Here is a 17642-nt window from a genome sequence, read left to right on the forward strand (position 1 = left end):
CCCAAGCACATCGCCACACTTCATGACTCAAATTACCCACATACTATATCCTAAGATATAATTTTCTGGGAGAAGTCTATCAAATTTGTATCTGAATGAATCAATGCTAACTGCATTGCAAGTCATTCAACATCCAAAAAGAAACAATTAATATTTTGGGTCCCTTCATCTTAACTTCTCAGTGACAAATTTAGTTTCGTGTCTGTGTTCATGCCTGTTCTAGCCATCACTGTCATAGTTCAAATGTCTCTGAAGTAAACGGACCATAATTGTTGACCCTGACTTAGTTGGTAGCATTCGTGCCACTGAGTCAGATGAGTGCGAGTGCGTGCAACCTTCCTACAAAGTTGCTAACTGAGATTTTACCCTGAGAATTTCAGTGTAAAAAATATAACACAAGGGAATGTAGCAGACAGGTTAAAACATTTATTGTACAAATTTTGCCAACTGAAATTTCTGTGCTTGCATTGTGTTTTCTCAACCTTTGGAATCTCTAATGATTTACTTTATTTTCTAGGCTGGGAATGAATCCCTTTCAGAAAAATCCAAAGCACGCATCTGTATTGGCAGAGAGGTCTGAAAACATTTATTAGTTTTTGCTTTTTGACTCCTTCAGTATTTATTTTCTATAAATGGATGATACCAGAACTTTGACTTAGGAAAGGATGAGCAGGCTGGGTTTCTTTTCTCTTAAATGTGAAGGCAGGTTGGTGATCTAATAGAAGTCTTTGAAATTATGATGCGTTTTGGAAGAGTAGACACAAAGAACAGGGGGATTTTTCTGAGGCTCTTGACGGACTGTAGGAAGGGTGAGGAGGATAGGCTCAGGACAATGGGGAGAAATAGACATCGGGCCCAACATCTTCCCGTCTCCCTCCAGATTTCACAAGGACATGTTGCCATTGAGGTCAGGAATCCCCATGAGTGAAATGTGCAGGCAGTTAGGACAAATTAAGCCAATAAAGAGCCACTCTACGTGTGCAGTGGACTCTTTTCCAACAGCACGCAGGTTGCACACACTGTCTGCAACATGATTAGGTGAGGAAGGTGAGTGCACAGTGGGCAGTCAAAGCTCAGTCTGCTATCATGACAGTACTATAAGGGGGGAAAGCAGCATTCAGTGCATCAGCCACTGTGTAACATTAACACTGATGAGAACAACACTTTAAACGAGCACTTTGGGGATAGTTTGCAGCAAGAAAAACTTAAATGTCTTTCCAATGAGGCCAGTTGAAGATATAAACAGCTGTATTGACCTTTGAGGCTGCGTGTTTACATGGCATTAGGGGTTCCATTCATGGCTTCCTGCCAACTCCAGGAATGAGCACCTGCCTCTGTGACCTCGCAGCTTCCACCATGACCTCAAGTGATGTGTCCCTGAATCATGGGGCTGCCCTTCCCCTATTGCCTTTCCTTCACCTTCTGCTTCTGCAAATTTGCTGACCGTAATGCACTGTTCTGTCACTGTATGTGCTGCTGGTGTCCTTTTCTGGGCTTCCTGATTGCCCACCCACCCACTGCACTTAGCTGGATTCCACTCCTGGATGCGCTGCCTTAATTGGTCGGCCCCGTGCAAAACTCAGTTGGAGGGCCTGCTATGAGCAGGGTTGGGCTCTCCTCCAAAAGCTAAGTTGGTAAGATTCTTCCCAGTGCCCCCACCTGTGGGGAAGAGCTAACCTAGAATCCATCAATAAAAGATAGTCACCAAGAAATCAATTAGGGTATTCAGAAGAAACTGCTTTACCCAGAGGTTGGAAGGAACGTGGAACTTGCTACCACAGGGGATAGTTGAGGCAAATAGCGAAGTTGTATTTAAGGGAACACTAATAAGCATCTGAGGGAGGAGGAATTGAGGGTTATGCTGATGAGAGTTAAATGAGGAAAGGTGCGAGGAGCTTCAATTGGAATGTGAATGTCAGCATGGATCGATTGGGCTGAATGGCCTGTTCCTATCCCGTATATTCTGTTATTCCATGCAATATTGGAAATCTGAATACCGGAGAGTGCGTGTAACATTATTTATTTATTTATTGCCTTAGTGGAATCAACTATGACAAGCCTCTGCCACCAATCCAGGTCGCCACGCTTCGAGCTGAGCGCATATCAAAAGAGAAGAAGGTCAGTATTTGTATAAACATATATAAATACTATGGCACATTATCTTGCAATGGAAAATAAATGATCATTGTAAACATTATCAAAAATTAAAAGTTTAACTTTTAGCCAGCCATTGGCATCGATTTTACTTGAGACTTAAGAGGCAATAATATGGATTGCTTGTTCTCTGCAGTTTGTCAGATGTTAAAAAGTTATCAGAATACACAAGTGGAATTACATATCCTGCAATAATTTGTTTGGTAGACTTTATTGCACCGTGTACCTGAGTCGATATTAATTGCTGTCTTGTATTTTTAAGTCAATAATTAAAAATGGGCATTTTTTTCAGATATGCCCGGTAATATTTTTTTGAACAGATATATTTAAGAATGGTATGATCAAGGTTGAGTTCAGCATTTGTACAGCTTGTCTTAAGTTTCTTTGCTTTAAGATGCAAATTGGATGTACATGTTAGGATAATGCATTGCCATTGTTGTACTGCAAGAAAAATTGAATTGTACAGTTATATGAATTAAGCTATAAATATCACTGCAATGTGGGAACTTAATTTTAAAATTTAGAATTATATTTAAATGAAATAACTTTTCATTAAATGTAGACTATGCCTATGGTGTCAGGTTAACAATAGTAATATCCAGAAATGTAAGTGCTGCAAATACACAGTGGGTCATTCATTATTTGTATAGAGAATAGACCAGACAGGATGTTTTGGGTATATAGCTTTCACTTGATCATGGATCTAGCCCTGAAATGTCATGACTCGTCTTTTCTCTTTACAGTTGTTGATTGACATGCTGTATATTTTCCATAATTTTCTGCTCATATTTCAGATTTCCAATTTTGGAGATTTTTTGTCTTTTTATTTCATTTACAGCAGTTGGTATGCTTGCTGAAAACCAAGGCATCAAAAACCTGGAATTGGAAATTAAAATGAATTAGAGTGAAACTTGCTTTAACATTTTCACACATTAATGATTTGTATTTTTTTTAATGAACATAAAGGCATTAGCAGAACAACAGAGAGCCCAGCAACTGGCACAGCAGCAACAGCAGGCTCAGCAAAATACTCAGCCAGCTGTGCAACAACAACAGGGCTCGCAGGTTCAGGCTCCAGTGGTTCAGCAGGCTCAAGCTGTCGTACAAACTGCTGCATCCACTGTTGCCAACACTACAGTGCTGGTAAGAGAGATTGTTTTCATTTGCTCTGCCTTCATTGAGGCTTTTTTGTGCGCATGTGGGTGTGTGTGGTGGCAGGAATAATAGAACAGTACAGTACAGAAGGAGAGGTCATTTGGCCTCTTCAATAGAGGCATCTAGTTAGTCCTACTTTGCCGTTCTTTCCCATTGCTCAAAAAAATGTATTCCTGTTCGACCCTTTACCCAATTCCTTTTTGAAAGTTACTATTTAATCTACGTACACTTTGCTTTCAGGCAGTGCATTCCGGATCACAACAACTTGTTGCATTTTAGTTAAAAAGAATTGTTAAAAGACAAACCAGAAAATAAGAAATAGAGCAAATAGAATTCAGTTGCTAGAGCTCAAGGGTGAGGTATGGATTACCGGCTAGAGTCAGGCACCTCCTCAATTCTAAAGCACCCTTGCTTTTTGTTAGAAATGTTTAATTTTGATTGTTTCATTCGCATAAGACCCTGGCATATGTGACAATAATAAGCAAATTTTCCAGATTTTGATTTCTTAGTGCCTTATGAGACAGTGGGCATCAATTGGATCTGAGCATTTATTTTATCTCTTAGAACTTTCCACTTTTTTTTAAAAAAAACACTGATAGATTTGGGCATTTATTTTGACTCTTGGAACTTTTTGGTTTCAAAGAAAACACATTGAAAAATTTGTGAATCTCAGTCTTTAGATTGGACAGTGGGTCGGGAATGTGGACGGAATTGAATTGTGATTTGGCATCCCGAATATCATTCGGGTTTGGCCCTAGTATCTACACGCGTTTATTTTCTTTGCATGTTTCATTAAGTTTTCAGATCACAGTTACTTTAAAAACAATTGCAACTGGCACTTATGCAGCATCTTTAATAGAGCAAGTTGTCCTAGGACAGGTCGTAGGAGCGTTAACGGACACAACTAAACACTGAACCACACAAGGAGATATTATAAACAGGTGATTAAAAACTTAGTCGAAGAGGTAGGTTTTAAGGAGCATCTTAAAGGAGGAAGGACAGTTAGAGAGGTGGAGCGATTTAGGGAGAGAATTCCAGAGCTTGGGGCCCGTCCAAAGGATGCCTGTAAGGGGATTAACTCAGTTAATTGGTGTATTAGGGTGTAACAATGAATGCTGTTATATTTAGTGGAGATCTTTGTGGGGTTTACGTTGCTCCAAGCAAAATATCATTTTTCTCTTCTGTTTTTGTAGCAGGCTGGAACTATTAAAACAGCAGCTGGTACAACAAGCATTCAGACTGGTAAGTAATCGCTTTACAAAGAACTCATGATGATATTCCCAGCTCAACTCTCATTTCTGATTGTATTCACGTATTCTTGATTTTTATCTTTCCATTGTAGCCACCGTTGGAGGCAATGTCATTGTGAATACAGCAGCAGGAGTACAGCAAAGTACGTTTCAGCCTATTAACAAACGCCTCACTCCACAAGTTATCCCTGGAACTCTTACAGTAAGTGTTTCAATATGTTTCGCTGTTCCAATGTTGTAAAGTGCAAAAAAAAAATATATGTATATGTTTAAAAAAAAAACTTAAATGTAGCAGGACTTCCTGTCACTACCACACTTCTTTCCTATAATACTTGCCCTGCTCATTTCGTTGAAAACTCCTGTATTGTCCATGGAATAGGATATGTTTCAACCCTTGTTGAGTGAATCCTTGGGAGATAGGTTGGTATTTTGCATCTCATTTCCTGTCACACCTAAGATGTCATACTTTAGTATATCCCCTGACCTCACCACAAACAATGGCATGGGAGATTCCCCATCACCAGAGAGGATCTGAAAGGCATGGAGGAATATGAAATTCTCAGTGAAATAAAAAAACAAAGAGGTGTAGAAGATGTGAGAGAGAAGGATGCAGATGGGGAAATGTAGAAAGAAGCTTCCCCTCCAAGTCACTCACCATCCTCACTTGGAAATATCGCGCTGTTTGTTCACTGTCGCTGGGTCAAAATCCTGGAACTCCCTCCCTAACAGCACTGTGGGTGTACCTACACCACTTGGACTGCAGCGGTTCAAGAAGACAGCTCACTCACCACCTTCTCAAGGGCAATTAGGGATGGGCAATAAATGCTGGCCCTGCCTGCGACACCAGAATGAATAAAGTGAATTTAATAAAGCAGAGGTGAGCGTACCAGTTAATTCGAGAGACTGAAAGGAAACAACGCACAGGTAGGAATTGTTAGATGAAAAAAGACCATCAAGTTCACCCTCTCCCATTCTGAGAATTAAATGATTCAATTAAAATTGAGTTGTTGACTCATCAGAATGGTCAACTTCGCTAAGTGAGTTTACAACAGACCCAAATATGAGGCGAGGAAAACGCCCAGTGGGGGAGAGCTTTGGGGACTACAGGTCCAAAGTCAGCTGTTCTCCCCCAGCATGCTCCACTCGCCACGTCAGGACTCAAATTACTCGAATACTCTATCCTACAGTGTTGTTTTATCTTTCTCATTTGTATTTGAATGAATCAACATCAGCTGCTTCCCCTTCTCCCTAGGGTGCCTGTTTCATAGACTGACCATTTGCTCACTCAGGATAAAGGGCTGAATTTCCCTGTTGCCATCAGGGAAACTAACATAGGGACAATTTGCGGGTGCAGATCGCCCGCTTCTTGGCAGCACACATGCTGGCGCATGTTTTTGGGAGGTGGCCTACTAATTGGCCGCCTGCATGTTCACTGTACATTAACATTAGGCAGAACATGTAAACGGGAGGACTAGTCGGAAGGCCTAAAGGTATGGCTGTCTGGCATCCCCTCTGGGAGAGGTACGTGCTGCTCAGGCAAAGAGAGACTGAGAGGGTGCCTCACAATGGAGGATCCCAAGATTGCAAGTTTAATAAGGAGGCCCCAAACTGTCTGGGCCATCACTGTGGAGTTGACAGGAGGAAACACCTCCACAAGACTGCGTTTATCCATCTGTCTACTGATTTCAGTCTTTGAGATCATGACCATCTTCGGCTGCTTCATCAATGACCTTCCTTCCATCATAAGGTCAGAAGTGAGGATGTTCGCTGATGATTGCACAATGTTCATCATTCGTGACTTGTCTGATAACTGAAGCAGTCCATGTCCAAATGCAGCAAGACCTGGACAACATCCAGGCTTGGGCTGACAAGTGGCAAGTGACATTTGTGCCAAACAAGTGCCAGGCAATGACCATCTCCAACAAGAGAGAATCTAACCATTGCCCCATGACGTTCAGTAGCTTTACCACCATTGAATCCCCCCACTATCACCACCCTGGGGGTTACCATTGACCAGAAACTGAACTGAACGAGCCATAAAGACACTGTGGCTACAAGAGCAGGTCAAAGGCTTGGAATCCTGTGACGATTAACTCACCTCCTGACTCCTCAAAGCCTGTCCACCATCTACAAGGCACAAGCCAGGAGTGTGATGGAATACTCCTCACTTACCTGGATGATTGCAGTTGCCACAACACTCGGGAAGCTTCACCGGGACAAAGCAGCCTACTTGATTGGCACCACAAACATTCACTGCCTCTACCGCCGACACACAGCAGCAACAGTGTGCACTGCAGGACTTCACCAAGGCTCCTTAGCCATCACCTTCCTAACTCATGATCACTACCATCGAGAAGGACAGGGGCAGCAGATAGATGGGAAGCTCCCCTCCAAGCCACTCAACATCCTGACTTGGAAATATATCACTGTGACTTGAAAATATATCACCGTTCCTTCACTGTCACGGAGTCAAAATCCTGGAACTCCCTTCCTAACACCTACCTACACCACATGGACGACAGCGGTTCAAGAAGGCAGCTCAGCACCACCTTCTCATGGGCAATAAATGCTGGTCCAGCCAGCGAAGCCCACGTCCCATGAATGAATTTTTTAAAAAAAATACTGGCATGTGCATCAACCTGTGGTTCCCCTCTGATCTTCATCAGGAAGCTGCCTTCGAAATGTTGTCGTGCTCCAGACACAACAAGGGACTGTGCGGCAAACTTGCCATCCTGTCCAAAAATGACCACTAATTGAGGTCTTAAATGTTTTGATTGCCTGCCCCCCTTGATGAGCAATTTGCCGATTCCAGTGACTGTGCACCCCAGGTAAATTTTCTCAGAGTGAGGAGCCACAGCAGGAAGGGTTTTCCACTGATTTACCAGCACCCCTGCCTCCAAACAGCCGGAAAAATTACCCCTAATATCTCCTCCGAATATTTTTGGATTTTCCATCCCCGTGTTCAAGCCAGGACAAGTCCTCTAATTCTACTGTTTGGACAAGGTGGAACAACTTGTCATGGTCTAAATTATCATGTTCCTTTTTAAAATCCTAAAATCTGCTGCCAAATCATCTCATTTCCCAGTGTCAACATGCCCAGTCTATGTAATTGCTCTTTATAATCTTACTTCACCATCCCTTCAATCATTCTGGTTGCTCTCTTCTGTTTTCTCCTAATTGTTGCAATATCCTGCCTGTACTGTAGTGACCAAAACTGTGCATGTGATTTGAAGTATGAAATTCATATAGAGATAGGATTACCTCACTATTTCGGCTCTCTATTGATCTTTTAATATGTCCCGTAGTGAGCTTTACTCACCATGACCATGCATTACTGCAAAGCTTCAATTGACCATCAGTAATTCATTCTCATGCACGTTATTCTTTTTCGATTTATATAATAGCCTCCATTTATGTAATAGTCTATTCCTGGATTGTTTTCTTTTTATCCCTATGTGAAGTGCTTTACTTTTTCCCTACATTTGAATTTCACCTGCCATCGGTCTGCTCAATCCCCTCATATGTGCAGTTCCTCCTGTAGCTGACCCTGTTCAGCTTTTGAATCTACTGCCTTCATTAGCTTTGCCTCTCCCTCATTGCAGCACAGTGTAAGAGAAATGTGACATGGACAGAGTATGCGGGCGAGGGCTAAACAGAATGAGGATGTAACCTGTTAGCACACTGATGATGATGTCCCCCTACACTTCTGCTCCACATAACCCTGAGCCACCTGATATTGGATCAGTTACACATTATGCACCATTCCTGAATTTCCATTCCTTTCAAGCCAATCAAAGTGAAAATCGGGAGAGGTGTTTAACCTAGCTTGATCAGTCAAGGGGACGGTATTTTGTACTGACATCTCTGATCTGTCTTCTTCAGTCTGCAGGGGGTACAACAGCCCAGGTCGTACATGCTCAGCAGCGAACAGTCGCCACGTCTGCTGCTACCACAGAAGTCGTAGCCATAGCGACCAACCAGGGTGTCCGAGCTGCAATGGCTCCAGTGACGGCCACGGCAGCCGCTGTGGTGTCTACCAACCTGACTCCTGTGCAGTCCCAGACTAGGTCGTTGGTCACACAAGTCACCCCAGGTAGGACAACTACTGCTTTTTGTCATGATAGGAATTGACAGTTGCATCGTTGAATATTTTAATGACCATACACAAAATATATGTGCAAAATAAATCTTGACCTATCACTGTTTCCTCACTCTTTCAGTGCTTTTCTCAGTGATACCCTGTGTTCCCCTAAGTGTGTATTAAAGGCAGACTGTATGTTGTTTTAAACTTGAAAGTCAGCTACTCTCAAGAATCCCTGCCCTAAAGCTCTCTGCCTCTCTTTCCTCCTCTATGTCACACTTCTAAAACCTACCTCTTTGATCAGTTTCTGGTCTTCTGCTATGTATCTCCAAAAAAATGTGGCTCAGTGATGAATTTATTTTGATGACCCTCTTGTGAAGTGCTACATGATGGTTTATTACCTTTAAAGGCATTATAGAAATGCAAGTTGTTGAAGTTGTAGTAGACTAGAAGTTGTTCTGATAAATGGTGTCATTGCTGGATCAAAGCAATAGGCAGAGTTGACTTTGGATGCAAAGAAGTATTTTTGCCTCTTGAACAAGCTCCAACATGTGCTTAGCGTGGAGCCACTACAGTCCTTTTAAAAAGAAATTTAATCAGTTCATGAGACATTTCCAGTTATGGAAGACGTGTGTGTGGGAGATTTGTTTCTAGTTGGTTGAGATTTGATTAATCTTGGGGGCAGCTGCCGTCTCTCAAATTTTGCTGGATTATCTTAAGGAGTTGCTTTCTGGCATTTTTCTCAATTAACTGAAGATTTCTTCCTATTTTTTGTGTCTCAGGAGCAAGCATTGCTAGGGAGCTGGTTGGTCCCTGGGATGGGCTGAACATTTTGGGCCTGATATCCTTTTTGGAATTTCTTTGACAGCGCCTCCACAAACCTGCGACTTCCCCCAGCCAGAAGGGCAAGGGAAAAAAGCTCATGGGGGCGCCACCTCCAGGTGTTCTCCCCCCCCACCCCCCACCCTGGCCGGCCGGCCATGACATACACCATCCTCACTTGGAAATATATCGCCCTTCCTTCATCGCCACTGAGTCAAAATCCTGGAGCTTGCTCCCTAGTGGTACTGTGGGTACCGTCACACAAGATGCAGTGGTTCAAGGCAGTAGGTCACCACCACTTTCCCAAGGGCAATTGGGGATGGACAACAAATACTGGCCTTGCCAGCAATGCTCACATCCCATGAATAAACCAAAGAAATTACAGAGTGTACAGCACAGAAATAGGCCGTTCGGGCCAACAGGCCTATGCTAGTGCTTATGCTTCGTCTCATACACTCTTCATCTCACCCGATCAGCATAACCTAACTTTCCTTGGCCACCTTTTCATAAAAGTATTGAGAATATTGGAAGCTCCGTCCTATAGCACTTGATCAGTGATGCTGTAGCGTTGGCTATAGGTATGGCCTCACAACACTGACTAATGCTAATGGATTGGATGGAGTGGCTTAATGTCCAGTTGCTCAAAATATTATAGTGGTCATGAATATATGCTAGTGCAAGGTAATAGCACAGCATTATTAGAGGGAGACAGTATTAATAATTGCCCTGCTTGGATTTACTTCTGTAAACACCCCTAAACTTCTAACGCCCCTAGCCAAGCTGTTCCAGTACAGCTACAACACTGGCATCTACCCAGCTGTGTGGAAAATTGCCTAGGTATGTCCTGTACACAAAAAGCAGGACAAATCCAACCTGGCCAATTACTGCCCCATCAGTCTACTCTTGATCATCAGTAAAGTAATGGAAGGGGTCATCAACAGTGCTATCAAGCAGCACTTGCTTAGCAATAACCTGCTCACTGATGTCCAGTTTGGGTTCTCCCAGGGCCACTCAGCTCCTGACCTCATTACAGCCTTGGTTCAAACATGAGCTGAACTCCCGAGGTGAGGTGAGTGACTGCCCTTGACATCAAGGCAGCATCAAGGAGCCCTAGCAAAACTGGAGTCAATGGGATTCGGGGGAAAACTCTCCACTGGTTGGAGTCATACCTAGCACAAAGGAAGATGGCTGTGGTTGTTGGAGGTCAATCATCTCAGCTCCAGGACATCACTGCAGGAATTCCTCAGGGCAGTGTCTTCGGCCCAAGCATCTTCAACTGCTTCATCAATGACCTACCTTCCATTGAAAGGTCAGAAATGGGGATGTTCACTGATGATTGCACAATGTTCAGCACCATTCACGACTCCTCAGATACTGAAGCAGTCCATGTCCAAATGCAGCAAGACCTGAACAATATCCAAGCTTGGGCTGACAAGTTTCAAGTATCGTTCGTGCCACACAAATGTCAGGCAGTGCCCATCTCCAACAAAAGAGAATCCAACCGTTGCCCCTTGTTGTTCAATGGCATGACCATCACTGAAACTCCATTATCAACATCCTAGAGGTTACCATTGACCAGAAACAACTGGACTAGCCATATAAATACTGTGGCTACAAGAGCAGGTCAGAGGCTAGGAATCGTGCGACGAGTATCTCACCTCTTGACTCCCCAAAGCCTGTCCACTATCTACAAGGCACAAGTTAGAAGTATGATTGAATACTTTCCACTTGCCTGGATGAGTGCAGCTCCCACAACACTGAAGAAGCTGGACACAGTCCAGGATAAAGCAGTCCGCTTGATTGGCACCACATCCACAAACATTCACTCCCTCCACCACCGATGCACAGTAGCAGCAGTATGTACCATCTACAAGATGCACTGCAGGAATTCACCAAGGCTCCTTAGACAGCGCTTTCCAAACCCATGACCCTACCACCTAGAAGGACAAGGACAGCAGATAGATGGGAACCACCACCTGGAAGTTCCCCTCCAAGTCACTCACCATCCTGACTTGGAAATATATCAGCCGTTCCTTCACTGTCGCTGGGTCAAAATCCTGGAACTTCCTTCCTAACAGCACTGTGGGTGTACCTACACCACATGGACTGCAGCAGTTCAAGAAGGCAACTCAACAACACCTTAAGGGCAACTAGGGATGGGCAATAAACGCTGACCCAGCCAGCGAAGTCCACATCCCGTGAATGAATTTTTAAAAACTTTTGAAGGTGTAAATTAAATCTTTTCAGTTAATAAGAAACATCGTATATTAGAAACTATTCCGCTTTCCTTTGAAAACAAGAAATATGGCCTGATGTTTGCGATGATGATTACAACTTAATATCATGTAAGAACTGACACTTGGAAAAATCGCTCGGCTTCACACATTTCTAATTATTCTAATGATGATAAATAATCCTCTGGCTGCCAGAGTAGCCATCATCATCATCAATGGTTTGCATTTATTTATGGGTTTATATCTTCAGCTACAGGTATTCAGCTGACCACTGGAAAACCCATCTCCCAAGCACAAATTCAGCTCTTCAGACAACCACAGACAGCTCCAGTACAGGTCCAACAAATCCAGCCCCAGTCTCAAACCTCAGCACAGCTGAAGACAGTCCAGAAACTGCCGGTAAGTCTTGCAACATGGCTGTGTGTGTGTGTTTGGCTATCGCAGCACAAACCAAAGTATGTGTAGTTGTACTTCAACGGACACTTGGAAATGTCAGTAAAAATAAATCTTTCACCAGCAGCTTTGATGTTATGTTTCACTTTCATTTTTATATCTACTTCCAGTGCGATTACATCTTGGCCCTGAACTGGTGCTGCTGCTGAAGAATCCCACAGTGCAAATACTCAGCACAGTCACCAAAAACCTGTCCTGGTGGACACTCTAAGCTATTTATTTTAAGTGGGCTCATGCCTGTGCTAAAATTGGAGAGGATGGAATTGCAGATGAGCACATTGAGCATTTATACATTAGCATTCAGCCATGGCTCACAGCTTTAAGTCAGACAGCTGTGGGTTCTTGAGCACAAAATCCAGGCCAACATCCCCAGTGTAGGTACTGCGGTGGTGTTGTGCTTGTCAGAGGTGCCATTTTTTGGATGAAGCCTTAAACCATCTGATCTCTCAAAGTGGAGGCAAAATATCCCATGGTACTATTTCAAAGAAAAGCCGAGTTCTCACCAGTGTCCTGGTTAATATTTATCCCTCTGTCAACATCACTAAAGCAGATGATCTGGTCATGATCACATTGCTGTTTCCTTCATTACACCAGTGACTACACGTCACTAAGTAATTCATTGGCTGTAAACCACTTTAGAAGGTTGAAGTTGTGGAAGTTCTTTCTTCCCCTCTCCTTTCTCTGTCCCCCTCTCTACCATTTCAGAATTTTTTAGATAATCTTTCATTTTTGTTTCCAACACATGACAAATTTTGTGTGCATCTTACCTTTTAAGTCACAATTACTTGTGGCAACCGGAAATGCCTTCAATACCAAACTGTTTAAATTAGAAAATGTCCAAGGGAGTTAGGTTTTCTGTATCGCTCCTCTTGTGTGCCACGGGTTTGAATTCCTCATTGTTCAGTAGAATGCGATTATAGTGACGTGATAAAAGTTGCTGACTGTATTATGTAAGTGGGTAGAACTCAATACAAGTTTTTTTTTTCCCCCTCCCATTAGGAACAGTTAATAAAATTGAAACAGAAACAGCAACAGCAGCAGCAACAGCAGCTGGCACAGGTGACGCAAAGAAACACTGTCCTGACTGGTGCCGTGACCAACCTCCCAGTCGCCCGCATTGTAAGTTGTGCCCATATGACAAATTTGGCCATCCCTGCTTGATCATGAGACCTGTAGTTCATTGTTCATACAAAACATTGCAGTGCGTATCCCAGAGAACTCCACGCTGTCTGCCTGATAAGTCCATTTTTATCAGCGTTACCTGTAACTGAAGTTAAAGGAAATGATTTTGTATGCTAGTGTGTAAAGATGCAATTGAAGAGAGGTACATCCAGCATGCATCACATTTTAAATGTCACATTCGTAAAATAGCACCAAGTTGGTATTCAGGCTGGGAGTTTAACCAAAGAGTGAGCGGCAAAAGGGCTGAAAGTATTACTGAAAAAATGGGAAGTCAGCAAATACTGTCCTTTCACCCAGCATCTTGCTTCATCTCCACTGATGGCTTAGCTCTGAAAATAAGGGCCCTGATATTACCAGTGTGGAATACTTGGATGCTCCCAATCCCGTCGTGGTTAAATTGGAAGCAGGTGTGTTTGTAACAGGCTGGGAATAGATTTAGCAAGTTTGTTGCTTTAACCTCTAGCCTTCTCCTGTTCATGTGGGGGTTTCAGCCTAGCCCCTCAACAACAACCCCAGCCCTCAGGGGTTTCTGACATAAATGTTAGAAATATTTCACCAGAATGCAGGTAAAGGCAGCAGCTTGTTTGTATCTAACAAAAATCCCTTCATCCACTTTTTGTTCATCACTGCTTGATTTTTAACAACTTTTACCAACATGATGAATGTAAAAACATTATATAATTCACAACATTAAACTTTCAAGTTTTTCATTTCTAAATTTATGTTGTTTTGTGGCAGTGCTCTCTAGGAATCTGTCTCTGGTTTGTTAAACTTTGGGGCAATGCATTTAAGTAGCTTGTTGTTTTCCTTATTCTCTACCAAGGCTATGATACTTTACTGCTTTAAACAGGAGACTGAGTCCCAATGTCACTGTTAAATCACTAACAGCTTCAGAAATTGCAAAGGGTGAGATCAGGTAGAAAGGATATAAACTTAAATTTTAAAATGACAAGAATATAGAATGAAAGACACAAGAAAGAGGGGTGGAAATTAATTGATGACATTGCAAGTGCTTATATTGGGTAGCATTTAATATTGAATATTTATCTAAGCTTATTAACAGGTAAATGTTACAGTATTAAGTTACTTATGATATACTTGTGTTTGTTTCAGCACCTTAGAATGGGAGCTTGAAAGCTTTAAATGCTAGACAGGAAGAGATTTGTATGGGATGTATTGTCACAGGGTTAGTAACCATTGTAACTGTACTTGAATTCTACACGTTATGTAATATTTTCTGTCCCTTGATACTCAGTGTCATTGAAGACTCTTTTTGACTTTTTCTTTTTGAAATGTTTTCAAAACATCTGAATATATCTTATCGGTTTCTCCAGGCCAGAGTTTCTACGTCACAGCTACAGGCTCAGGGGCAGATTCAGACTCAGCCAGCTCAGACTGCCCAAGTTACCCTCACCAAACCACCGGTTGTGTCTGTCCCTGCTGCAGTCGTGTCCTCTGGTGTAACAACGCTTCCTGTCACTGTTGCTGGAATTAGTGTGGCTATTGGTCAGCCTCAGAAAGGATCAGCAGGTAATTGAGAAGCAAATTCCTGTGGATTGTAAGTAATTTCAACTCCTTTCAGGAGCAGTAGGTTTCAGTTGTTTAGGTTGACACAGACTGTAGAAGTGAGGACAGACTGCTTCCACTGGAAGAAGAATTGATAACCAGAAAGTGCAACATTAGGTGATTGGCAAAAGAACCCGAGGGGACATGAAGAAACATCCCTTTTCATTCAGTGAGCTATCGTGATCTGGAATGGACCAAAGTAGCTTCAGTAGTGACATTCAAAAGAGAATTGGTAAATGTTTGAAGGAAACATTTATAGGGTTAAGGGGAAAGAGCAGGGGAATGGGATTAATTGGATAGCTCTTTCAAAGAGCTGGCAGAGGCATGATGGGTTGAATGGCCTCCTGTGTTAGAGCATTCTGGGATCCTATACCAAAGGAACAGCCACATTTGGAAGCAAATATAACTTGGTAAGTGACCGTGCTTCCATGGGATTTAAAGGGGTTGACGACTATGGAGAGATATATTCAATGCAGAAGCACCTCTTCCCCAAATATCTCCAAAACTTTTAAAGAGGATACGGGGAAGTCTTAAACTCCTGTCTCATGACAGGCTTCCTGTGGCTGTATTCGCTGAAGAGAATTATGGCTGACTGTGAGCACCTGAAGTGAAAGGTTTCAAAACCATACTTAAACATGGAGAGCACTTTGAGTCTGAGGGTTGTGCTTTGCTTCTGTAGTTGTTCAATTTTGGTGTTTCCGCTTGGGTCAGCGGTGCCCATCTCCAACTTCCCAAATTATGCAATCCCCCGTCTCCCCTCTTTCACTGCTGTAAAACCTTAAGCCCTTTCTCTCCCCCTCACTCTATTGGTGCGCTCAAGCCCTTCTTTGTCCCACAGATCCCTGCCAGCATCAAATCACTGTCACGCTCCATCCCCCGACTCCCAACACACTTTTCTAGAACCCGTAAGCTTCAAATCCTTGTGTTTTCAGACACACTCTTCCCTTTCTTCCTTTACTTTCACCACTCCCGGTGTAATCCCAGCACTGACTTCCAATCACACACTTGTTACCTTATTGCAGGTCCTATCCTTTTTAAAAGGGTGCGAGAGAGATTGAGTTGGCGGAGGCGATGGCCTATTTGTTATGGAAATTAATAAAGTTAAATGGTTTTCTCCGGCCATTTGAAGTAAGTGCTCCACCGATGGTGCTACTTCAGATTTGAAAATGTTCCCTGACTTCAATCTATTGTGTTGACTCTCTGCAGGAGGGCAGACAGTGGTGAAGACTGCCATACCACCACATTTTTCACAAATGCAAGTCCAGCAGCTTCTGAAACTCAAGCAGCAGCAGCAGCAGCAGAAGGCTGGCCAGTCCCAGGTGGCACAGGGGCAAGCTGCTGTGCAGGCAGCAATCACTGCCCAGCAGAAGGTATGTGTTCTACTCTTTAACACCTTTACTACTTGTTCTTAGACTGTCACCTGGAGTGAGCGAAGTGGGGGGGGGGAAAAAGATTAAATAAAACTCTTATAGCTATTGGTAATTTACTTTTTCGCTGCCCCCACTCTGGCACCATCAGCAAACAGTGCCCATGACTTTTCCGGCTTGCGTATCTGAGGGTGAGCTGAGAGGAGGAGAACAGCTTTTGAAATGTGGATTTGGGGGAGGGTGCTCATCAGCAGCTGGATGGACAGAAAGACAAACGGGTGGGTCAGATCAAGAGTAGAAGCTCGGGAATTAAAAGGGTTGCCAGGTCCAGTTAGAGAGAAAGATAGTCAAGTACAGACTTTGGAAATGAAGACCTGACGGCTTTTGTCCTGGCAACAATTGAAGGAGAAATTGAGGGTGAAGACAGAGGAGGAGAAAGAAACATTGGATGAGTGGATAATTTTGAGACATGGACTGAGGGAGGCCTGAAGAAAACCAGAGAAGAAGCAAGACTTTGTCAACGGCCCCTCTAAGGTTATGGTCACACACGCGCTCAGCACAGCAGCTGATTTAAGTTGATAGTTCAATAAGTGTGTCTCTGAGTGGGGGAAGCTACATTCCATCCCCCATCTTTGCAACGAGTTAGTTTGTGTCAGCCAGCGAAGAGAGGATCATCGAGGTCTCCCGCTCCTGATGACTATTCAGCCGTTCCTGAGACAATATCCACTGTACCTGGGCTAGCCCCAGGACACAGTGCTCCAGGCCTGGTCTGCTGGCACTCACTTTCCAAGGCCAGTGCATAATAGGTCAGACGGCATCTGCGGGGAGGGAAACAGAGTTAACATTCAGGTTACTGGCCTTTCACTCCACAGATGCTGCCTCACCTGCTGAATTTTGCAACGTTTTCTATTTTTAATCTACTTTACCCTGTCCTTGGTGGAAATGAGAGTATATGCAGGGCAGGGGAGGGGATGGCGATCACTGGACTGAGCTTCCTGTTTCAATTCTGGTGGGATGGGGAGGGAATTGGGCTTGTGGAAGACTAGACTTGTATCATCTTCAGCACCAACTTCTAAGCAATCAAAATGGTGGTGCTGAAGTTTGGCCTTGCTTTGTAGCTGGAGCTTAAGAGGTGCACAGTGTGGGTAAAAATAGTCTTATGCTCATTATTTGTTTGCGTCCTGTTTCAGATAACTCAGCAGGTTACAGTGCAATCACAGCAGCAGCAGCAACAACAACAGAAAGTCACTTATACCACCTCCCAGCTCCAGTCAGGAATGAAGCCACAGTTCTTGAGTGCTCAGACCCAAAAGCAGACAGGAACACAACAGATGCAGGCACAAATTCAGGTAATTAATACAAGTATTACAGTGCTATA

At 43.3% G+C, this 17642-nt stretch overlaps 1 protein-coding gene across 12 annotated transcripts in view; it reads left to right on the forward strand.

The window, feature by feature from the left end:
• ep400 (E1A binding protein p400) overlaps positions 1-17642 on the forward strand; it is a 143910-nt gene that overhangs the window by 115399 nt on the left and 10869 nt on the right. For 11 of the 12 annotated variants that reach the window (XM_041202555.1, XM_041202549.1, XM_041202558.1 and 8 more), the window contains 11 exons: positions 518-574; positions 2040-2118; positions 3121-3297; positions 4503-4551; positions 4652-4761; positions 8442-8652; positions 11947-12095; positions 13149-13268; positions 14666-14861; positions 16104-16267; positions 17455-17613. In XM_041202555.1, the coding sequence (XP_041058489.1) occupies positions 518-574; positions 2040-2118; positions 3121-3297; positions 4503-4551; positions 4652-4761; positions 8442-8652; positions 11947-12095; positions 13149-13268; positions 14666-14861; positions 16104-16267; positions 17455-17613 (1471 nt within the window). The remainder of the gene's footprint in view (positions 1-517; positions 575-2039; positions 2119-3120; positions 3298-4502; positions 4552-4651; positions 4762-8441; positions 8653-11946; positions 12096-13148; positions 13269-14665; positions 14862-16103; positions 16268-17454; positions 17614-17642) is intronic. The other variant, XM_041202552.1, reaches the window with a different exon arrangement.

The sequence above is a fragment of the Carcharodon carcharias genome, chromosome 13 (genome assembly GCF_017639515.1).
Source record: "Carcharodon carcharias isolate sCarCar2 chromosome 13, sCarCar2.pri, whole genome shotgun sequence".
Lineage (NCBI taxonomy): Eukaryota > Metazoa > Chordata > Chondrichthyes > Lamniformes > Lamnidae > Carcharodon > Carcharodon carcharias.